Raw genomic sequence first — 25,261 nt, forward strand, 5'->3', positions numbered from 1 at the left:
CACCTGCCGCCGCCCCGCGCGCGCTCCACTGACGTCACACGATGTGTGATGTCAGCGGAGCGCGTGCACGGCCTTAAAGCTACAACCCCCCCTCCATGCCGGCTCGGAACCGGACCGGTTCGGAGGCCTCCAGCATGGCCTCCGAACCGGTCCGGGCACATGCCTACACTTTACTTTATATTACAACCAGAGGTCTAACGATTGGTTTACTATCTGTTCAGGAGTTATTCTATTACTTTGTTTCAGCAACCATTGCACGTGTGACCCTACCTAGTAGAGTAAAATAAATCACAGAAGCTTGTTGAAAAGAAAATAAAGTTTATTTTGGTTTAGAACTTTACATCAATTTCAATTGAGTCTGTATTCCTTGTCCTGACGCTATCCTTGGAAACAATACTGTAGTCAGATATAGAAACCCCAATCAAAATAGAATTTGGTGGTGGCAGTGTAATAAAATAAAGGGTTTGGGGAAGAAAGGTCACATACATATTTGTTGGGATATGCAACACCTGCAGCTTCCTTAGTGTATAGTTTGCATGTAATCTGCCATGCAGCCAGAGGGGGCACTGTAGCTCCCTCAGTACTAGTTGGGCTAGCTAGGAGTTTCAACTCTCCATCCTGTTCCGGTTTGTTCCTATTCCTGTTTGTGAGTCAGATAACCTCTATACTGATCTCTAAGTGTCTCTTTTGTTTGTCTCACAAGTAAAGTGATCTTAAACCTTTCTCTGGTCTTTGTTCTAAAACCATGCAGACAACTCACATTCTGCAACAATACTGTATATTTTAAACAAATACATTAATACTTAATCTCTCAGACAAAACCACAGGTTCTGACACAAATCAACAAACTCACTCGCTCTTCAAAATAGCTAACAGATACAAATTTTAATATATGTAAGATAATTTTTATTAATGTGCTGGGAAAGGGGAAGTAAAAGAACAGTTTGAAATGTGTAGAATGTCAACTTCAAACATTATTCATTTTATTGAATTACCACCACACCTGGTAATTATTCAAATTATTATTCAAATTTACCATATATGGTAAATATGACTATAGTAAATGTGAATCTGAGATGTTTTGCTTCTCTTGGACATGATGTCATTTTTGAATCATTTATCTGATTATTGAGTGTTAAATTTTTTTTCAGCACAACTACAGTTATATTCTGATGATCATATTCAGAATTTCACCTTTAAAAAAATTAAATACCTTTCCCCCAGCATATTCCAGCATAAAAAATAGTTCAGCTAATTTCAGTGGCAGGATTGTGTACGCAAAATTTGGTATCTGATGGCAATCAAGAAGTATGACCTTCTGTTGCACAAACACACCCACAAAACTCACTCTTCAAAATATATAATAGATTCCTTTCTCTCTCCGACCGCAACTATACATTACGTTAAATCCATGTTCCTCCTCCACAACACCTAAAACAACTCTATAGATGCTCTAATTTCACATTAAAGGAAAGCGGGGGAAAGGAAAGATTGTGCCGTCGAGTCAGTGTCAACTCCTGGTGCCCACAGAGCCCTGTGGTTTTCTTGGTAGAATACAGGAGTGGTTTACCACTGCCTTCTCCCACGCAGTGTGAGATGATGCCTTTAAGCCTCTTCCTATATTGCTACTACCCAATATAGAAGTTTCCCATATTCTGGGAAACACACCAGCAGCAATTTGAACCAACAGCTTCCTGCTCTCTAGGCAGGTTGCTTCTCTGCTGCGCCATTAGTAATGCGTCACCATACTGTTTGTATATCATTAACTGATGATGATGAGAGAGGAAGAGAATGAAATATGTGACTGCCATTTTCCAGCAATATAACAAGCAGTTCTAGTCTCATTCAGAGAATATCTTCTTAACTATCAGTCCTAATCATTTTATTTAGATATCTGAGAGACATAAAATTCATGAAGAAAAGAGGATTTTTCCTACCTTCCTAGATTTATTTAATTTTATAATAGTCAATTCATGGTTTAAACAAAAGCCGAGAAAGAAGAAGCTTGAGTGGCTGGCTCTTGTTAGGGATATGCTAACACTCACTGCCAGGTCTGGTGGCCTCAGGGGTTGCTGCCGCAGTCAGGGGGGGTCTCCACAGTGTCCCTCTCCCCTTGCCATCCTCCCCCCATCAGGGCAGTTTCAGCTGATTTTCAGGTCGTTCCAGCCCTTTCTCCGGTGGCGGCGGGAATTTTGGCAGCCGCCAAGCATGCACCTGGGCCATTTGTGTGGCTGGGTCACAACCCGAAATGGCCCTTAGAGGACCGAGGGAGGCCAGTGGCAGGAGAGGGAGATTGCAGCAAACACACACACACACAACCATGGCAGCACCCTCCCCGAGGCCACCAGACCTGGTGGTGGGTGGTTTTTGTTGTTGATGTTTTAAATTACATTAGATCCCCTGAACCGGCTTGAATTTGAGCCAAGCTAGAGTGGGAGTGTTTGTGGGCACAAAAACAAATATGCCCAGTTCGGTTCAAGTCCAGTTTGGATTCAAACAGAACCGGGCAACCTGGTTTTGTGCACACCCCTAACTCTTTTTTCTTCTTTTCCTGCTTCAGCTGTAATATGTTAAGTGGAATTTGCACATTTAATCCATTCATAGGTCAGCTGTGAAAGCTTCAGTGGTCCTTTGGGGTTTACAGTTTCAACTATAAGCAAGGTATACAAATCCTACTTTATGTGCTAATAATAACGCTAAAAATAATAGTACATAACTAGCATTCACACTTATTAACTCATAGTGCTTCACATATATAAGCTCAGTAATCTTTACAACAATCCTTTAAGAGAAGGGTTCTCATAACCCAAGAACATCTGAAGAGCCAACTCCCATCACTCCCTTCAGTCATTGTCGCTGGGGATGATGAGACTTGTAGTCCAACAATCTCTGAGGACTCAAATTTGAGAACCCCTACTTTAAGTAAATTCTTTTTATTATCACTGCTATTCCAACTATGCACATTGAGGACTGTGGCTAAGAAAATGACTCATAAAACCACACAATGGCTACAATCCAGCACACAGAACTGCAGCCCAATTCTATGCATGTTTACCCAGAAGTAAGTCTCATTGTGCTAAATGGAGCATATTTGCTGTAAAATGTGCATAAGAGAGCAGCCTTATAGAGACATCAGTTCCACTGATTTCCTAAATTTGCATAACTGGACACTAGTTAATGGTTATAATTCCTCGTTATTTTTCCCATTTACTTATTTTCCCACTTACTATATTGTAAGCTGCCCAGAGAACAATTTGTTATGGGGTGGCTAACAAATAAAGTTTTATTTATTTCTTATTTTATTAATATTAATTATTATTGTTTACACAGTCAGACAGGTGGTATTGACTGGTTTGTTTTATCCAGACATCGAGTCCTTCCCAAGGACCTGGGATGGCTGAATTTTATTATCAGTATTGTTGCTGTTATTATTATAGATATCGTGGCAGAATATAGGCTGTTCCCACTAAAGTTGCTTTTTGTAATTGGCTGACGGTGATTTCTGTGGCCCCTATGGTGTTGAACTGCTCTTCAAGGTGTTTTGGAATTACACCTAGGGCACCAATTACTACTGGGATTATTTTGGTCTTCTTCTGCCACAGCCTTTCAATTTCAATTTGTAGATCTTTGTATTTTGTGATTTTTTCTATTTCTTTTTCTTCTATTCTGCTATCCCCTGGTATTGCTATGTCGATTATTTTAACCTGTTTTTCTTTCTTCTCGACTACAGTTATATCTGGTATATTGTGTGGCAGATGTTTGTCTGTTTGTAGTTGGAAGTCCCATAATATTTTTGCATCTTCATTTTCTACCACTTTTTCAATTTTATGGTCCCACCAATGTTTGGCTACAGGTAGCTTGTCTTTTTTGCAGATGTTCCAGATGTTTGCATTATCATCCCTGCTACCTTGACATGCCTTTGTTTGTAGTCAGTCTGTGTGATCTTTTTACAACAGCTGATTAGGTGGTCCACTGTTTCATCTGCTTCTTTACAAAGGCGGCACTTGCTGTTTGTTGTGGATTTTTTGGCTTTTGCTCTTATTGCATTTGTTCTTAGTGCCTGTTCTTGTGCAGCCAATATTAAACCCTCTGTTTCTTTCTTCAAGTTGCCATTCTTAAGCCACTGCCAGGTCTTGGTGATGTCTGATTCTCCTCTTATATTGTGCAAATACTGACCATGCAGTGGCTTATTTTTCCATTTTTCTGCTCGATTCTTTACTTGTTCTTTCTTGTAGGCCTGCTTTGTTTCATTGGTGATTAATAGTTTCTTGTTATTGACCATCTTAAGTGGATCTTCTTGACTGTCCTTTATATATTCTTCAAGGCCTCTTTTCTCCTCCTCTGCTGTTTGATGGACTTGCAGCATTCCTCTTCCACCTGAGCTGCAAGGGAGGTAGAGCCTATCTACATCACTGTGGGGCTGCAGAGCATGATTGATGGTCATTATTTTCCTGGTCTTATGATCTAGTGCCTCTAGCTCTGCCTGGGTCCAGTCTATTATTCCTGCACCGTATGTGATAACAGGTATAGCCCAGGTGTTTATGGCTTGTATGGTGTTCCCGCCATTGAGTTTGGACTTTAGGATTTTTCTAACTCTCCTGATGTACTCACTTCCAATTTTTTTTTAACTTCAGTGTGTGCAATGTTATCAGCCTGGAGAATGCCCAAGTATTTGTAATGTTCTTTCTCTTCCAGGTTCTTGATGTTGCTTCCATTGGGCAGTTCTATTCCTTCTGTTTTTGTTATGTTTCCTCTGTTCATTATTAATGCAGCACACTTGTCTAGTCTAACCTCCATTGCTATATTGCTACTGAATATACAGAAAGTGTTTAGCAGTGATTTGTTTTCTGATTGGGACTTTCCATACAACTTCAAATCGTCTATGTAGAGCAGATGGTTGATTTTACTTGATGTTTTAGATGTTTGGTATCCGAGGCCTGTTCTGTTTAGTATTTGTGAAAGTGGAGTCATGGCGATTACAAACAACAGAGGGGATAATGAGTCTCCTTGGAAAATACCTCTTCTAATGCTAACCTGTCCAAGTGTCTCGCCATTGATTGTTAACTGTGTACTCCACATGCTCATTGCTTTTTTAATATAAATATCTGAATGTTTTTGCTGACACCAGTTGTTTCTAAACATTTAGTATCCATGAATGAGGCAATGAGTCGAAGGCCTTCTTGTAGTCAATCCATGCAACACTTAGATTTGTTTTTCTTCTCTTGAAATTTTCTTAAATCGTTTTGTCAATCAGCAGCTGGTCTTTTGTGCCTCTGGTGTTCGGGCAATTTCCTTTCTGTTCAACTGGAAGCTGCTTATTAGTTATTAAGTGTTGCATTACTTCATCTGCTATTATTCCAGTTAATAATTTGAACATGGTTGGCAGGCAGGTTATCAGTCTATAATTACTTGGAACTGCACCTTTTGCTGGGTCTTTCATGATGAGATGAGTTTTCCCAGTTGTTAGCCATTGTTCAATATCACCTACTTTCATAATGTGATTGAACTGTTTTGATAGTTGTTTATGAAGGCTTGTTAGGTGTTTAAGCCAAAAGCCATGCAGTTCATTGTTGCCTGGTGCAGTCCAATTTTTAATTTTCTTTGCTATTATTATTATTATTATTATTATTATTATTATTATTATTAGTGTTTCTTATTTCCCTGCTTCTATATAGCATATGAAATCAATCTAATTAAACTGATGGATTCTGAGAAATGTCACTGAATTTCAAAGGCGCCAACAAAAATCAGTTCATCAATCTAGCTTAAAATTTGACACTTACAATGCTTTCAGCAAGGGTAGGAGGTATGTCAAAAGATGATGCATTGTAACAATTTACTGTAAAATGGAAAGAACAATTTATTCTTAAGAAAATATTGACAATGAAGCATGTCTCAACACTTCAAGCGTAAAATTTCAGACAGATAATAGCACTGAGATTCAGACAATCTTTTATGCAGAGATGATTAGGTACCATTAGTTGTTATTAGATATACCATTGTCATTTTTCTTTAATCACAGAGTTACATTTTTGGTGACATGCACTCATTTATCTGAAGAGCACAGCCTTTAGAAGACTACAGATTGTCAAAATCCTGGTTTAAATGCCATCTTAACAGCTTCTAACAAATAACCTCATATTTATAACTCTTTTAAAGCCTTTTACTTTTTTTCTTATTCCAAGGATGAAGACAGAAGTAACATCTTAAATGTGGTGGAAGTGTCTTCATGTGTGTTCAGAACACTTTCATCACTGACAAGGCAAACTAGATGCGACAAAGAAGCCCCATGTTTGGAGCTTTCAAAGTCTTCCCTGCAAAAGCAGGTGCAGAACACCTCATTTTGGATCGGGGTCATGGAAGGGAAAGGCGCCCGACCAGCCCCCAATTAAATTGGTGAACAAACAGAGAGAAAGATTGGTGGTTCCAAACACAGAAATTCCACTTCACATCTAGTTTGGCTCTGAGAACCATGTCTGTCTTCATCCTAAGTATGGTAGAAGTGTTCTCTGCCCTAGAGTCATATACCTTGGAATGTAGCAAATGTGCATTCTATCACATGTTAGAATGTCTCTCTGTCTTCACCCTAATGCTTGTTAGAATACATACAAATCCAGCTATATTTAACTGAGGCTTTGTTTTTTGAAGATCCAAATTTCAACATTTGCTATAAGTTTCTAGCTTTATTGTAATCAGCCCTATAGCCCCCTCTTAGCAAGAGTATTTCCCTCACATTCAACAGAACAGTAATGGTGTTATTGCTATAAAGCAGTTCCACTAAAGCCAGCAACTCACATTCTTGAAAACCCTGACATCCTTGTCCAAAATGTTGCAGGTACTGATTCACAATATCTGTAGCCCCAACGTAGGCCTTTGTAGTAGGACATTTCAACTATAAGCAGGTCTCACTTGGCTACATATACAAGCCCAACTGTACTCACAATTTGTTCACTAAGATACAGAAGAACATTGTCCCAAATCTATCAGTAAGGGAACAGTCTGGGACCTCCTAGGTCCTGGAGCATTAGCACTAGAACCCAATCTACCCTGGTTGGTGCTCCCTCTAAGCTTTGTTACATAATTGCACTGGTTAGAACACTCCTTAAGTCATAGGTCATGACTAGAGTTTTGCTTGTGCAGTATGCTACCATATTAGTGCCAATGTTACTTGGGCTTCCCTTAAGCAACCTTCCTTAGCCCTAACACCTGTTAGTTGTTCCTAACAGAACAGCCTGTTGCCAAATGTAGGACGTTGACAATCACAGTCATAATTCTTCCACAGCTTGCAGAGAACTATTCTCAAAGGTGGTGGGGGCGGGTCCCCACAAACATTTGCCTCTGAGAGCTATTGTTGCTCTGCTGTCCTTAGATGATTCTAGGTCATCCCTAGATCTTGGTCTGCTATGTGAACCAAGTTTTCCTGGCTACAAGCAGCTTGCCCTGGACTTCAACTGAGCTCAGTCTCCAAGCATCTGACCTTGATTCAGCCCTAGTGCTGGCAGAACCTTTTCTAGACCTAGAAATGAATCTGTGCTTATTCAACTCTAGACAGTCAAAGAGAGCATCAGAAAAGGTGTGAATTTAATTCTATTTATTTTCATGAATCCCTATTTTTGATTCTTAAATGTTAACACTATCGATTGCTTCAAAAGTATTTGACACATACTTTTCTCTTATGGCTAGAGGTCTGTTGAGCAGAATTATACTAAGGAGAAAAATATATATCTGAGCATAACAATGCTTTAGGAACAACAAAACTATAGATTTTAGTTGCTGAAGCACTTGGGATTTCTTTTGGTGAAAAGAACTGCAAGAGACACACTCAGCAGAATTTCTTTCTCCTCACATATCTGTACTTGCTATGACAGCTTTAACCACAGTACACAGTATCCTAGTCTTGAGAACAAGGATCAGTGGAGTAATTCAAGGGCACTGGACTTCAGTGCCTATTGACTATATCATGAGGGCTTACCATAGATGTTGCTGCTGAAATCATTACATTGCAATGTAATTAATATCTACAGACGGCATGTAGAGAACCATGACTTTAAAAGGTGTTGGTTTTGCCAGTTACCATTATTAATCTGTTAGAAAACTGAGGGCTAAGCAAGTGAATATATCACCTCAGAATGCAGAGACTGCTAATCTGGAAGCACTCCTCTCAAAAATTCCTTCTGTGTGGAAAGCTACACATCAAGGATAAGCCTTGTACAGTACTGAAGTAAACATTCCCCTGTGTGTATTCTGAGGCTGTGTAATTGCATGACAGAGCTGTGCCACAACAGTTCTCGTATGCTTTAAACCTGCTTTAAGATTACGGTACTGTCAGAAGCATAATTAATGATGGCAAACTCCTCTCAAATTGGAATGGCCTCAGCTAATATGAACTATAATTTTTTAAAAAGAAAAAAGAAAAATCAGGCAATAGCTTGATTTTTTCCTCTGCCCATTCCAAAATTTGAAACTCATGCTGAATTCCTGATGGGGACCCACAGGCCACCCCAAACTACTACAAGCCATCAAAACTTCCCACCCATATTCCGCTGAGACCTGCCTCACATCCCCCTTTTCTTCATTCAAAATGTATCTGACAAGAGGCAGCAAGGTATCTTTGTGAGATCACCATTCCTTCCTAATGCCTAGAGCACTAAACTACAGCATATCACGTGTCAGAGACCCTGAAAAAAATAATTTTCAAGGTGCCTGGGAATTCAGTAGGGACATTGGATGTCCTGGAAACTACATGTCCCAGGATACCTTACTTATATTACCAACCATGCTCATGCCAGCATCCCAGGTATAAGAAATCATGTAGTTTCCAAGGCACCTGACTTTTTCCAAGGCACCTGACTACTGAGTACTGGCACCTTGGAAAACTGCATGTTTAGGGCTCCTTGCTAACATTCTCAGCAGAAGAACTTCTCAGGGAAATGGTGCCTGGTTGGTAATACAGCCAAGCCTTATGGTCTAGATAAATTATTCCAAACCAGGTAATAACAGCACTAAAGATAAAGATATTTCATTAGAAGTGTTACAAAAATATAAAACAACTTTACATATTAGCTGAAAGCAACACAAAATATATACAGGCACAGAGATATCCCCACCACCACCGCGCAAGCTTTTTAGAGGCACACTACCAATGTTCTTAACGGTTTCTGCATCAACATACAATCCTAAACCACAAAAGTCATACAATATGCATGCCTTCCACGGATGCTCTTGAGGACTCAAACAACACCTCACAAGGGACAATGGGCAAGGGACAAGTCCTTCTGCTTCTTTCACTCTTCCCAGTGTTTTCTAACATGGGTGGCCTAACAATTCTTTTGCTTGCTGTTTCTAGATCATATAATGACCACAATACCGTTATGGAACAGTAAGCAGAGATAAACTGAAAAGAGTAACTTATTGAGCATTCAGAAAGCTTTGAACCAAAATGGTACAGATAGATCATCTTTGTACTGGCAGATGAAGCACTGACCAAAGCCACAGATGCTTGCTTATGGTAGAAAGCCTTTTGGATTCTGTTAAGAACAGGTTTTGCAGACTGGAAGATTAGGGCTGTGCAAACAGAAAGCATTATGAATAAAGAGCAAAAAAATGTCATGCTGGAACGTTAAACTGAAGTTTCAACAACGCAAAAAAGGGAAGCTCATGCTGTGACTGATTAACATAGTACATACAATTTTGGCAGCTGATTGCTGCATCTGTAGAAAAATTACTGAGCCATTTCTGGACATCTCTCACCCTAGGTGAAGAAAACAGTGGCAAAAGATCTCACGCCTAATTAAGCCTGCACTTCCCACAAGCCAGCTGATTAAACAGCACTGTTTACACTGGCTGTGTGGCTTAAATTCTAGCCATGCAACTAACAGACTAAATAATATGAAAAAGAGATTTGTTGAGAAAATTACAAAGAAAAGGGGAAAAAGACACAAATCCTAGAAAAACCTAGATGCCTAGAAAACTTACTTTTTTTTTTCATTTAGCTATCCTACTAGGTGACAGAGTAGACCAGCTAGTTCCCAGATGTAGCTGAGCTGCTCAGGCACCTAATCAGATAGCTTTTCTCCTAGGACCTTGAGGGTCTCCTAGGACCACTCGGGGTCATAGAAGAAAAGGTGTCCTACTATTCAGGTCCCAGGGGAAGGAGAGGGGAAAGAAGAGGGCAGGGAAGTTGGCAGGTTCTGGAAGACAAGCTAGAGTTCTGACTGGTCCAACCTGACATACATGACACGACAGTTGGGAGGAACCAACATGGCCCCTTCCATCTAACTGGCGAGTTGGATTGGAACCCACATTGTGGTTGTGGACAGGCCCAGTATTTAGGGCAGCAGATTTTAAACCCAAGCTTCACCAACCTCCTCTAATTCCACATATCACTCTGAAAACATATTTGATATCCTAAGTCTGATCATGACAATGTGACTGATTTATACATTCATCTCATGCTTTCTGTTTGATGTTTGTTTAAGGGAAAACTCACATATCTCTTCCATGGCGAGAAGCACAAGTTGCTCATTTGTTGTTAATTAAAAATGTGTAAGTCACTAATCCATTCCCTGCCAGCATATCTCCAAATCCATTCTCATCCCTATATCAGCTTGGAACAACTTCTTTTTCTTTACAGGAAGCATCAACAGATTTCCTAACTAGCCAATTGTCAGTTTCAAAAGCCAAAATGCAAGCCATTGAACAGGTCTGCCACTATGTTCTATGCTTTCTACACAAATAACCTGTGGATTTAGTCGGTTCCTCTCACTAATAAAATGCTGACACCGAAGGCTAAACCACTTTTGAATATCTAAATGTTTCAACCCTGGTGGCAAGGTCAATGTAAAGACCTCAAAAGTCTGCAATCTCACACTGTGTCAGGAATGCTGCCTGAACTATTCTATGTGACGGTAGAAGTAATGAAAGCACCTTCTTCCCTTCCAGTGCGCTAAGGAAGGACGATAACACATACTTTTATCTGACTTGATTAAGCCTTATCTCCCAGTTCAGTGCTTTGAACTGTGAAGTGTCTGGGAGTAGAAATAGGTCTGATTGAAGCTACCAAAAAAAAAAAAAAAGGCAAACATAGCATACAAACACCATCAAAGAAATGAAAATGGTGGTGTTCAATTATGATAGAGTGAGTATGCCAAAGAAAAGAGAAATCTGCTGATAAATACTTTAAAACAAATATGTAGATAAGCTCATCATGTCAAAAATAAAGGAATTCTTGGGTCTTCAGGGTCTGGAAATTAGACTGCTGCAAAGCATGCACTAGAATCATTACGCTGAAAGGGGATTTAAAAACGATACACCATGGTTCCTACTTGATTGATTGATTAGATTGGATTGGATTTCTAGTCCGCCCTTACAGAATAGTTCAGGGCGCTTCACAAATAGTCAGTTTTTATTACAGCCATTGGCCAGCCAATACAAATATCATAAAACAGTTAAAATCAATCAGTGATCAGGAATAAAAATTTTAAAATACAATAAAGCAGCTAAAAAATAAAAATTCAAAACCTTATAAAAACCTGATACATTAAAAACCCTTTAAAACAATTTAAAAACCCTGGAAGGCCAGGCCCAACAGGTAGGTCTTAAGGGCTCTCCTAAATGCCAATAAAGAATTCAAATTATCGATTTCTGCAGGGAATGCATTCCACAATTTAGGAGCGGCTATAGAGAAGGCCCGCTTCTGGGTCGCCACCAGACGAGCCAGTGGCAACTGTAGCCGGACCTCCTCAGATGATCTTAGCGTACGATCGGGATCAGACCAAAGAAGGCGCTCTCTAAGGTAACCTGGACTTAAGCCGTTCAGGGCTTTAAAGGTAATAACCAGCACTTTGTATTTTGCCCGGAAACGTATCGGCAGCCAGTGCAGCTGTTTCAAAACAGGCATAATATGGTCTTTTTGAGTTACCCTGGAGACCAGCCTGGCTGTCGCATTTTGGACTAACTGAGGTTTCCGAACTACGTACAAAGGCATCCCCATGTAGAGCACATTACAGTAGTCAAGCCTGGAGGTTGACTACTGGGCGATTTCCAGATTAACCCTACAACGTATCTGCTAAGTGTGCTTCCGTGCTTCCTGTATTGTGATTCCGCAGTCCCTATGCTGCCAGCAGGCTGCTGTTGACATTTCAGATGCCTTGTTTCGGATTTTATCACTGTGATTTAGCCCTATAACTTTGTAAATGCACTGCAGAAAAGTAGCTGTATTTTTCCATTTTAGGAAGCTTGCCCCGTACTTTGTGCATTGCAATGTAGAGTTGTGTGGACAGGTCAAACCACAGTATGATGATTTGTTGTTTTCTATGGAGCCCCTTTTCTGTTCTGGCAAGGACTCCCTCATAGGTAGCAGCCTGCCCTGGCTCGCCCCTATTCCCTTCCCTGGCTCTTTGCCACAGCACTCCCCTTCCCAAATGATCGGCCTCGCAGGAGGCTGGCATGGAGCTCCTCTCTTCTCCCCTGGAGATTTGTGGGGGTCCCTTCAAACCTCACTGCTGCTGCTGCTGCTGCCGGCCCGCCACCCAGCTACATTTGCCTTTTTTTGCTGAGCAGAGAGAGAGAGAAACAGGGAGAGGGAGGTCGGAGGTTGGATTGTTTTGTTATTATTTTTCCACCAGGGTTCTCTTGTGCAGTCCTCTTTTAAATTTGCTCCTTTGGCCAGAGACTCATACTAGTGCAGCTGAGAAGATTTCTAAATCCAACCCTTTCTCGTGCACTTTTACTGAAGCGGAAGCCCATTGAACTAAATCATTTACTTCTGTGCAACCCCACTTGCTTACTACAAAGCAAAGGGTAGGAAGAGAGAACAGTCACTTACTTAAAAGGAAGCCCATTGAACTGAACCGTTTACATCTATGCAATCCCACAGCCTTCACTGGAGGAGTGCTTGCCTCCTCTCCTCCTCCTCCCTCGTACTTACTTACTTACTTACTTATTTATTTAGCTGGTGGTGCACCAGTTCCTGTCTTTCCCCCTTCCTGACTCGCCACAGGATTCCCTTTCACTCCCACACCAATAAGCAGTTCCCTTGTTTTGTCACTCCAAACTGTTGCACTATTCCGTAGCACTTTGCAATGCTTTAACCGGTGCAAATCTTGTGGTCCGGAAAACACCCTGGTAGGTTCCTTATACTCAATTCAATACCGTCATTCATCTTTTCTTGCCTTATAAACGACCATGTGAGATAAATGACCATGGGAAACTGTACAACTCCTTCATGTTATTGCAGTACCAAAGGGTTTTGATACCATCCATCCAAGTCCACTTTGCTATGTTAGGTAGGAATTCATTTTCTTTTGCTTGATATACCTGAATCATAATTTAAAATAAGGAACAGAAAATCCTTACCAGGTAGAAATCCTGAACATTGCTAAGACTGAAATCCTATGCACTTAGCTATGGTTAAGTCCAATCAGTGAACTAAGTGGAACTTTTCAGTAACATGGATAGGATAGAATATAACTGCTTTATTTAGACAGGATAGGATGCAATATTCCAAATAACAGGTTTCTTTGCTTCTGATCTTTCACTTGCAGTGGTAGTTTACTCTACATACAATAACGTAGAAGCATCTGGAAAATACAGGGTACATACCAGGGACTAGCAAAACTTGACACATTATTAAAACAGTTTGCAATAGGTACTGAAACACAACTGCCTCTACATTACTTTTAGTAAAGTAAAGTGTGCTGTCAATTTGGTGTCAACTCCTGGAGGCCACAGAGCCCTGTGGTTGTCTTTGGTAGAATACAGGAGGGGTTTACCATTGCCATCTCCTACACAGTTTGAGATGATGCCTTTCAGCATCTTCCTATATTGCTGCTGCCTGATATAGGTGCTTCCCATAGTCTGGGAAGCATACCAGCGGGGATTTGAACCGGCAACCTCTGGCTTGCTAGTCTTTACGATTATACAAATAGATGCCTAGAAGAAAAGACTACCTAGGGACAAACAGTTCTGTCTTCCAAATGTATCTGTCCTTCGTCCATATAAGAACATAAGAACAGCCCTGCTGGATCAGGCACAAGGCCCATCTAGTCCAGCATCCTGTCTCACACAGTGGCCCACCATATTTATTTATTTAAAATATTTATACCCTACCCCTCCAGGACACTACTGCTTGGGTTGTCTCACAAAATTAATAAAATAGATACAATATAAAACAATACACAATTAATAAAATTAATAAATTAAAAGGCCAGGCTAAAACCACAATTAAAAGTTACAAAAAGTTTAAAGTTACAAATTAAAAGTTATCACTAATATATAACTTGAGTTGTATATTGTAAAATTGTCTATTTTAGATTGTAAAATCCTAGGCAACAGTTATGTGTCTATGTTGCCTAAATAACTAGGCGCTGTATACACTGATGGTACAAATAACAACACTTCACACTCATTCCCTGCTTTCCTTTCAAATCAAAATTATACTTTCATGGACATGTGTGTCAGCAACACTCCGGGCTTTGGCTCTTCTGGTAAACAGAAGCCTCAATCTAGCCCAACCACACATTATATATAACACTCATACAGTCTGTGTATAGTGTACACAAATACAGTATACAACTACATTGAAGAAGTACACTTCCTATCTGTATGATGCATTTGAGGGGCCTGTACCAGGTTCACTTTTTAAATGAATGCAGTCATTCAGGGAGACCTAAGTTCAAATCCCTATTCAGCCATGGAACTCACTGGGTGACTCTGGGCCATCACTTGACTCTCACCTAATCTACCTCACAGGGTTGTTGTGAGGATAAAAATAACCATGTATTTCCTCTGGGCTTCTTGGAGGAAGAGCGGGATATAAATGTAAAAATAAAATAATGTCAATTCCCATTCACTCCCCAATCCTAATATCTATATATCTATTTCTCTATGGCGTACCCGTAGATAATCCCATGCATGGCATCTCTCGCAAGAGTTCGCAAGTGAGCTGCCGGCAGAGGGAGAGGAAAGTGGTGGTGCTGGTGGACAGGCTTGTGGGTGAGGGGGGGGAAATAAAACAGCGGCAGGGGACGAAAATGGCACTGGCTCCAGGTGGGTGGGGAATGAAAACAATGATGCCAGTGGGCTGAGAACAGAGTGAAAACCAAAGGGTCGGGGAGGACTAGAGGCGTAAATGCTCTGCGCCCAGCCCAGCAAGTAGTTAATTATTAAACTGAAAAGTCAAATGTTTCCAGTAATCCATAAAGCACTTTTTGCCTAGACACGGCAGTTGAAAATTTTAATAGGCATCATCAAAACATTTCCTGAGCAATCTCATAATACTCCTTGCAATGGACAGCCTGTGAACAGAGAGAGATAACACATTACCTTCAACACAGAGAGAGACTGATTGGGAAAGTGCCTGGTGATAAGCAAGGTAACACCTTCAAATATAAGAGGCTGAGGCTTCATCATCTGTTTTTAGTCTTGTGATATTAAAACATAAAAATCATTGGGTAGCAGTCACAGTGACACTCGCAGAAGGCCCTTTGGCTCTTCCAGTGCTCTGCAAGCCGAACAGAAATCGCCTGAATGCATGTTGCATAAGGAGTACCCCAGTTGCACATATGTGGGCTTAGGCAAAAGATCGTACAAGACATTTTGCAAGAGATTGTGCAAAGAGTTCCCTATTTGCATATATACAGGCTTGGGCAAGAGGCTGTGCAAACGCAGTAGCTGGTCGGGAACAGAGATGAACTTCTGCACACACAACATTCATATGCTATGTTCCTTGCTAGCACAACGACACAAAACAAGTCTGAATGATATCCATAGAATATACTTTATTATAGAATATACTCTGACCTTCACTAGTGATAAAACTCTGAACAAGTAAAGGTCCATATCACTGTTTGTAAAGAGACAGCATCTGTCTATATTTAAGCAATGCTGTTCTGTGCTCCACTAAGGGAAAAATAACAATTCTGCATTCTATTCATGAAACATCCTCTTTGCCTGAATCATAACTTCCACCTCATCTCTTCTGGGCTTAAATCCTAAGCAAACTCAACAAAGCATTCCTTGAATTACCTGATTATGTAGATTTGTAACAGGGGGTCTAGGAAGATTTTATCACTGCTTCCTGCAAGACCGAGATTTTGATTGTTTTCCTTGTCTTATGATAATGTTGGTGAAAAAATGAGTTGTTTCTTCCAGGCTTTTATATGATGAAATCTGTTTTATGTGACAAGATGGAATTGTTCGGTGCAGAACAGTTGTTACCTAGGATAGTATTTCCCTTTTTAAAGAGCACATACTTTGTGATTTAACAGGTAAAAGTGGTGGCTTACAACTCATGCAGCAAGCCATGTATCCAAGAAGGTTGTGGGCTTGCTGCTTCTGCAGCACTCATCAGGGGCTCCTAGTGATGGGAGGAGTAGATCGCTGCAGTGGTGATACACAGTATCATTTGCATTCAACCTCTCCCGCCATCACTAGGAGCACCGGCAGGCTGGTGAGTGCAGCAGAAGCAGCGAACCCACATCCCTCTTGGACACGAGGCTTGCTGCACAGGAAACAAGTCAATGAGGCTGTTCACAGCCAAGAGCGGGCAAAGGCAGCCAAGCCTGCACTTGCCGGCACATGTGAAACCGCAGCAGCCAAGCGACTGCCGGCAGCGCCATGGCAGCAAACCTTCCTGCACAGCCACCCTCTTAAATGAGGTTAAGGGAGCGCTCGTTCCCTTAACCTTATTTCCCTTCTCATGTGCAGCGATGGCTGCTTTTAGCCGGCACTACTGGGATACCCATAATGCACTGCACAGTTGCGCAATACGTTATGGGAGTTCAGAGGGTCAGGAGAACACATCCTGTCCCCCAACCCTCCGGGGGCTACCAGCAATTGTCTGGGCGAGTGAAGCAATGAGGAATCCGCAGAGAAGGTAAGTTTAAAAAGCCTTCCCCGCCTCCCTCCACCCAGCTTTTCTCACTGATCATGAGAAAGGGCTCATTGTTTTTACACAATACAATTTATTGGCTTTTCACACACTCACTCACTCATTCACTCTTCTATGGCGATTTCAATTTTAATATAGTATTTATTTAAATTACACTCACTACCTCCTGCTTCTAAGAAGCACAGTCCCCTCCTCCCCACACCCCCTGGCAGTAGTATCTGTGTGTCCAGTTGGGGGAAAGAGCATCATGGCTGATGGTGCAAATTCCAGCAGCCCTCTTTCAGCCGTGCTGCTTGGCTGCATTGCTCAGGTATGCCCCATCCCCTAGTAGGGGCTCCCAACTTTGGGTCTCTAGATGTTGTTGAACTATAGCTCCTGTCAGCCCCTTTGGCCCTTGACCTTTGGCCACTGACCTTTAACCAATGACCTTTGGCCATTGTGGCTGGGGATAATGAGAGTTGTAGTCCAACAACATCTGAGGACCCAAGGGTGGGAACCCCTGCCCTAGCCAGTCTACCTCAAGGCGGGTTAACTTGAGGTGGTCATGGATTTGCAAGGGCAGACCTGATACAGAATCTGACAGAGGCTATATTTGAGGACCCAAGCACTCCCAATAAACTAGCAATCCAGCTAGAAAGTAGCAAACTGGAAAAGAAGCCACTCTATCAGATAAGTACCCCAGCCCAGAGATTGTTGCTGGATTATCCCAACAATTGCTCCCATCCCGCCACCCAGGACCCAAGTTCACCCGGTCCGCTTTGCATGACATGCCAGTGGACCCACCAAGAAAGTGCAAGACAGTAAAGGAATGCTAAATCCCGAGTCAGAGCACAGCTCCTCTAAAAGACATGCTCTTAACCAAAGGGAGAAGAGGCTTAGTTTAGACGTTGGAGCTTGCAAGGATATACAAGGACAAAAACTGGATTAGGACATTTTCAGAGCTGTACATTATCCTATAAACTGCATCTGCCTAACCCCTTGTCCCCCCTACCAGTTTACTTCTCAAACCTGCTCTTGTTCAGGCTGCCTTTCTCTAGCCACCCCCGCCCCTGCCGAGTTATCCACCTGCTACCTCCTGCATGCAACTCCAAAAGCAGACAAAATATTACCTTCCGTGCTGCCTTTACTCTTTAATAGGGTATTATGTTTTTGTGTATTGGAAAACCTTTTGTTTAATATTGTTTTTCAAAAACAGTATAGAAATACTTTCAATAAACAAATGCCTGCTGTAGTCACAATGTCTCCTCTTACCTCAGAAGGTTTTGTGATGCATTTTCCTTTCCCTGAACACTGAAGGTCATCTGATTGGCTTCCTGCAGGCAAGCATGTGCTGACTTTTACAATCACAGGCAAGCGTAAAGCCACAATGCATTTGGCAACAGAGTCATTCACAAAACCTAAGGAAAGAGACCAAATACAACATTATTGTAATATTACAACACCATTATTAAAAAACAATAATAAAGCTTGAATTCAAAGCTTTTTGTCAGTCAGTGTGGTGTAGTGGTTACAGAACTGGACTAGAAATGGGAAGATCTCATTCCCATTCAGCCATGAAATGAGTGGCTCTGGGCCAGTCACTTATCTCTCAGCCTAATTTATCTCAAAGGGTTGTTGTGGGAATAAACATAACCATGTACATCACTCCGGGCTCCGTGGAGGAAGAGCAGTATATAAATGTAAAGATACGATAAAATAAAATACCCATACTCTCATGTGACTACATACTGAAGTACAAAGGAGATGTGATGTGGGGAGTCTATGATCAGATCTCCCAGTGTCATTTTCTTTGTTTAAAGGCACTGCTTTGAACAAGGTCCCACTACAGTGCTGGGAGAAGAGAATCCAACCGTTCCCCTGTACTGGTCTATGACTATGATAATGTATTTGAATTTGAAACTTCCCCCCATGCTCTTCACTCAAATTGAGCTCCCCAGAAGCTGCTATTCATCACTGAGTGGGAGGAAAGGTTTTTCCCCTCTTCCATAGCCAACAGTAGCTGTGGGAGAGCTACCTGTCTCCCACCAACATCACAGGCCTCCACTAGAAATAGACACTGGGAGATCAAACCACAGATCAAAACTGTCATGTCTAGTTTTACCCTTATACAGAATGTGATACAAATTTAAGTACTAATTGCAGAGAACGACTAATGGAAAACTCAAAAGTCCAGCCCACATCTTATTTCAAAGAATGGACAGAAAAGAAGTTGAAAATGTTGGCCCACATGTTCTGCAGTGTTACATGGGACATTTCGGATCAGCCTGTGCTGCTGAGGCATTTAAGGAAATGCTGGTGATCTTGCACAAGCGCACAAGCGAGCAAATACTTAAAGCTGCACACCGGCACTTTAGAAGTTACATTCTCCAAGTGAGGGCATGCAACTTTTAAGTATTTGTGCACTTGCAATCTTGTGCAAGACCAGCAGCAGCGATGCTTCCTTAGATGCTTGCAGAAGTGCGGGTCTGTTACAAAACAAGGGAAGCTGCTTTGCACATGGTAGCCCATGGTACTATCTTAATAACTCTGCAGGGGATGGGTTTTCTTCAATAACTTGATCAGGAATCTGCTGTTCTCGTTACCTTTTGTTGTGATGGTCATAAAGGCTATTGATGCTGGGGATTATAGGAGCTGTAGTCAAACAGCATCTGAGGACTCAAGATGGAGGACAACCACTGCTATAACTGTATGCTAGGTTATATGGCTGGGCCTGGTTCGAGGTCAATCCAAACCTCCAGGCTGGTTTGGGCCTGGGTCGGGATGCAAAATCCGTTAATTTTTTTAAGGGCAAAAGGTGAGCTTACCGCCACTGAGGACTTCAGTGGCCTTGGGGGGGTGCTGCTGTGGCTGTGGGGAGGGGGGTCCTCCCCCTGCCAGGCTCCCCCAGGCCAGTTTCAGACCTCTCTGAGCACACAGTGGCCATTTTGGAGGCTGTTGCATATGTGCACAGGCTATTTGGGTGCCTGGGGTCACAACCCCGGCACACAAATGGCCCATGCACAGTGGCCACCTCTCCCCACCCCCGCCCAATTTAATGTCCCTATAACCCCTGGAACTGGTTCAGATTTAACCAGGCTGGGCCCCTCATTCAGGGTGCCAAAACCAAAACATACCGGATCCGGTTCAGACTCGAATCAAACCAGGCAAACCGTTTTTGTACACATCCTTATTGTATGCTACCCTGAGAGTTCAAACTGAATTGGAGAACAGACCATCAAATGTAATCAACAAAGAGGTTCCCAACCATAACGTAGAAAGGATTTAAACCCACTTGTATTAGACACAAGAATCTAGCATGGCCATCACTACTAAGAAGATCCCATTATGACTAGTTTACAGAAAAACTATATTGATAATCACTTAATACAGAACTTATAGAGTTTAGTTACACATTTTCTTATACCAGCAAAATAAGTACTTAGAATTAATTTCTTTGAACTTGGCACATCAACTGTTTCATTAGCACAACTCCCCCTGCCCCAAAAAACCTGGCACATAGTGGCACATTCACCAATGTATGTACTGAGAAATTGACTGAAAGCAATAGATTTACTTTATTTATTTATTTTATTTTTTAATATGTATATCCTGCTCTTCCTCCAAGGAGCCCAGAGCGGTATACTACACACTTGAGTTTCTCCTCACAACAACCCTGTGAAGTAGGTTAGGCTGAGAGAGAAGTGACTGGCCCAGAGTCACCCAGCTAGTTTCATGGCTGAATGGGGATTTGAACTCGGGTCTCCCCGGTCCTAGTCCTGCACTCTAACCACTACACCATGCTGGCTCCACCTAGATGGAGCAAACAAATCATCCTGCTTACACATAGCAAGTTTTCTTTCTTTAAATATATATTCTATATATAACAACAAAAGCAAATGACAAATTTACAATTCAGTTGCTCATACTGGTTTTTCCCACTGGATGCCATAACCTGTTTGCAGAATAACTGTTGGCATTGCTGAATATGACAGAAATACATATGAGGTTATGATTTCTGTTAAATAGCAAGGCCTTCAAGAAAAGGAAGAGTATTTTCATGCAAATTACCTCAATTATGGGAAAAGATGAGAGAATGAAGAGAGAGAGAAATATAAGCTGAACCTTTTTCCCCTCATGAGATATTTGAATGAGAAAAACCTAATATTTCTTTCTACATTTTGATCCTAATATTGTTTCTTTCCCAAAGAGATAATAATGTTTGCACAGTAAACAGAACTAATCCAGAATCCCTTATTTTTGGACTTTTGTAATGCATTTTTATTAGTCACGCCATATTTTCAACAACTGAAATGCAGCTCCACATTTGGAGCACTGCACTTGCTGTGGTGCCTGCAGTATACAGGTATCACAATATCTAGGCATATCCAGGGAACAGGAGGAGGAGAAACAAAACTGAGGAAACCATATGGAACAGTTGTATGAGAATGGCACGAGTATATATAAACTGTTACAACACAGGCATACAAGTTGTCAACACAGCGTTGACCAAATTTAGACTGTGGTGCTCCTTGAAGATGGTTTACAGAGCATGTTCCAGTGTTTAAATAGCATATCCATTTAACAGCATGAGCCTAGCAACTGCTCGCTATTCAGCAAAAATATGAGGGCTAGAAATTTAACGTGTACAATTTATAGACTCATGGGCATCTAGAGCGGGGGCAAGGGAAGGCATCCCCTCCTCCCAACTGAGCCAATCCCATTGAATTCAATGGGGCTTACTCTCAGGTGTGTGGGTATAAGATTGCAGCCTTTACCTACCCCCACCCCCCATTCCAGGCCCTCATTCCATATATTTATTGTTGTTGCTGTTGTTATTGTTATTATTTATTTAATTTATATACTGCCTGATTCCAGGGGCTCTAGGTGGTTCACAAAAAATAAACACAACAAAAACAAAATAAAACAAACTGTTAAAAACAGCAATTTAAAACATTCAGAGATTATTAAAAGCCTGCCTGAAAAAAATGTGTCTTAAGGTCTTTTGAAGGCTGGCAAAGATGTTAAACCAAAAATGTCTATAGGGAGTGCATTCCTCACCCTAGGAGCAACTACAGAGAAGGCCCACTCCCAAGTCACCACCAGACAAGCCAGAAGCATACAGAGATGGACCTCTCTCAATGAGCGGTGGGGATCATGCAGAAGAAGGCACTCTCCTAGGTAACTCAGTCCTAAGCCATTTAGTGCTTTAAAGGTAATCACCAGCATTTTGTATTTTGCCTGAAAACCTATTGGTAGCCAATGCAATTGCTTTAAAATGTAATATGGTCTCTCTGAGACATCCCGGAGACCAATCTAGCCGCTGCATTTTGAACCAACGGAAGTTTCCGAACACACAAAGGCAGCCCCATGTAGAGCGCATTGCAGTAGTCAAGCCTAGAGTTTGCCAGGATGCACCACAGTTCTGAGATCATTTTGTTCAAGGAATGGATGCTGTTGTCGTATCAACCAAAGTTGATAGAACTTATATATTAGGACTTCATAACTCTTTTCAGTTAAGACACAATTTAGATAAGGTCAGTCTGCTGCTGGAAAACTTAATGGAAGCTTTTTCCATTTAGTATGTGTTGGTTCAGACAATATGTCCAACTAATCCCATCAAAGCATGTGGTGTGGAAAGTAAAGTATGGGTACACCAAAGTATGGGTATGGAACTCACCTTCATGTTCAGCTTGCTGTGTGGGGAGCAGAGTGTCTGAACTGCTCCCCCTGTGCAATTTAAACACTAAAGTACTATTTAAATTGTATGTGGGGACATTTCAGGCATTCTGCCCTTCCCATGTGATTATGTGGCAGCAGCATGATGCTCTGGGAGGGGAGGAAATGTGTACATTTATTGCACCTCATACAACAGAGGGACTGATCAGATACATCATCTGAACTGGCTCAATCTCACTCCACAGCTTTAAATATGCTTATGTGACTGTTGTATAATTTGGACAGTTGCACTGGTCTTCTATAACATTACATTCACTTTCCATACAAATTATCTTGGGACCTCTGGTCCTAAGGGGACACTTTCTCCACATGAACCTGCCTAAACGTTAAGATCATCCTCTGAGGGTCTTCTCTGAGTCCACACTGTCAGATATGACCCAATACAGAGCCATTCAGTTGTGGCATTTTGACTGTGAGACACTCTCCCCAGAGATGCTCACCTGTACCAAATGTATTATTACTTCAGCTTCGAATGAAGACTCCCCCATCCCCACTCCCTACACATTTGCCCAGTTCTTATAGATCTTACTGTTTTAGCTGTTGCTGTAATCCCTGGCTGACATTAATTAATTAGAGATACAATATACCACCCAATCCACAGACTCAGGGGATGTACAAACAAGAACAGCATCCGAGAATTAAAAAATAATAATAATTAAAGGGCAAACACCTGGCGGAAAAGAAATTTCTTCAATAAGGTTTTAAAGGCTGAAAGGGAGGAGGCAAAATGAATTGCGGGGGGGGGAGAATTCCAAAGTGAAGGGGCAGCAACAAAGAAACCCCTTCCATGGGTCCTAGTACTATGGACCTCTCTGAGACCGGGGACTGAAAGAAGGGCAACCTGAGAAGATCTCACAGGACAGGACTGGCCGGGAGAGGCGGTCCTGAAGGTAAGAAGCAGCTAAGCCCTGAAAGGTTTTTAAAGTGAGAACCAGCACTTTGAATTGAACCCGGAAGCAAATAGGTAACCAGTGCAGAGACCGCGAGAAAGGTGTCACACTATCATTTCTCCTAGCGCCCATAAGCTGGTGGGCCACCGCATTCTGGACCAACTAAGCTTCCAGGTCATCTTCAAAGGCAACCCCAGGTAGAGTGCATTACAGTAATCCAGACAAGAGATAACGATGGCATGAGTTACAGTTGCCAGGGCCTGCTGGTCAAGAAGCTGGGCAAAGGCACCTCTGGCCACGGCCTGTACCTGCTGCTCAAGCAGGAGCCACAAGTCCAGGAGGACCCTCAAGTCGCAGACCACCTCCTTCAGGGGCAGCACAACCCCATCCAGGGAGAGACTCAGACTCAGCAATTGGCCAGATCGAGGAGTAAGCAAAAGCAACTCAGTCTTGGAGGGATTAAGTCTGAGCTTGTTTTGGCCCATCCAGACCCTGAGAGCCTCCAGACACTGGGCAAGCATGTATCTCTGGAGTGGCCTGGGGTGACAATATACAACTGAGTATCATTGGCATATTGATGGAATCTCACCCCAAACCGATGGATGACCGGCCCCAGCGGTTTCATGTAGATGTTAAAAAGAATGGGTGTAACGACAGCCCTGAGGCACCCCACAAAGGAGTGGCCACAGGGCAGAGCACTTGCCACCAATGCACACTGACTGAAAGCGCCCACTAAGGAAGGAACAGAACCACTGCAAAACAATGCCCCCAATACCCAAACCGCGCAGGCGCTCCAGAAGGATACCATGGTCAATGGTATCGAAAGCTGCTGAGAGATCTAAAAGGACCAAGAGAGGGGTGCTACCCTCATCAAGGTCACGATACAAGTTATCAACCAGAGCCACCAATGCTGTTTCCGTGCTATGCCGTGGCCTGAAACCCAACTGACAAGGATCTAGAAGGATCAGCTTCATCTAGAGCTCTCTCAAGCTGGGCACATACAACCTTCTCCAAAACCTTCACAAGGAAAGGAAGGTTGAAGATTGGTCTATAATTATCAAGGACCAGGATCGAGAGAAGTCTTCTTCAAAACAGGGTGCACCACAGCCTCTTTTAAGGCTGCCGGCACAGACCTCTCATGAAGAGAAGAATTCACCAACTCCTGAAGCCAGGATCTTACATTCCCGCCAGCTACTCTAATAAGCCAGGAGGAGCAAGGGTCCAGGGTCCAGGCTACAGGTCCAGGCTACACCCATACCAAAGAGAATCCTGTCCATGTCCTTGGCCTCAACAGGCTCAAAAGTATCCCAGATGACATCACAAGATGAAGTCTCCGTCATCTCATCAGCTGAAAGTGAGCGACTTTATCAGAGAAGAATCTAGCAAACATGTCACAACGGCCAGACAGAACCTCCATTGGATCCGCATCCCCAAGCAGGGAATGGGTAATCTGGAATAAGACCACTGGATGAGAGTCAGCTGATACAATAAGCGTGGAGAAGTGAGCAGACTTCGCCATCCTTATCGCCACGGAATATTCCCAAAGATAAGAGAGTAACTGTGTGTGGTCAGCTTCAGCATTAGTTTTCTTCCAGCAGTGCTCCAGGCATCTCTTAAGGCGCTTCATCTCCCTAAGCTCCTGAGTCATGAATCTTGAGAGGCTGCTTAGGAGTAATCTCATCCAGAGCCCTCGTGGCCTCGATGTTCCAGGCTTCAATGAGCTGCGCTAGAGAGGTGCCCACCATATTGCTGGGAATATCCCCAA

At 42.2% G+C, this 25,261-nt stretch overlaps 1 protein-coding gene across 2 annotated transcripts in view; it reads right to left on the minus strand.

Moving 5' to 3' along the window:
- The window catches only part of DNER (delta/notch like EGF repeat containing), a 284,163-nt gene that overhangs the window by 77,931 nt on the left and 180,971 nt on the right, over nt 1-25,261 (minus strand). For both annotated transcript variants that reach the window (XM_053304644.1, XM_053304645.1), the window contains one exon: nt 18,143-18,288. In XM_053304644.1, the coding sequence (XP_053160619.1) occupies nt 18,143-18,288 (146 nt within the window). The remainder of the gene's footprint in view (nt 1-18,142; nt 18,289-25,261) is intronic.

The sequence above is a fragment of the Hemicordylus capensis genome, chromosome 3 (assembly GCF_027244095.1).
Source record: "Hemicordylus capensis ecotype Gifberg chromosome 3, rHemCap1.1.pri, whole genome shotgun sequence".
In the NCBI taxonomy this organism is placed as follows: Eukaryota; Metazoa; Chordata; class Lepidosauria; order Squamata; family Cordylidae; genus Hemicordylus; species Hemicordylus capensis.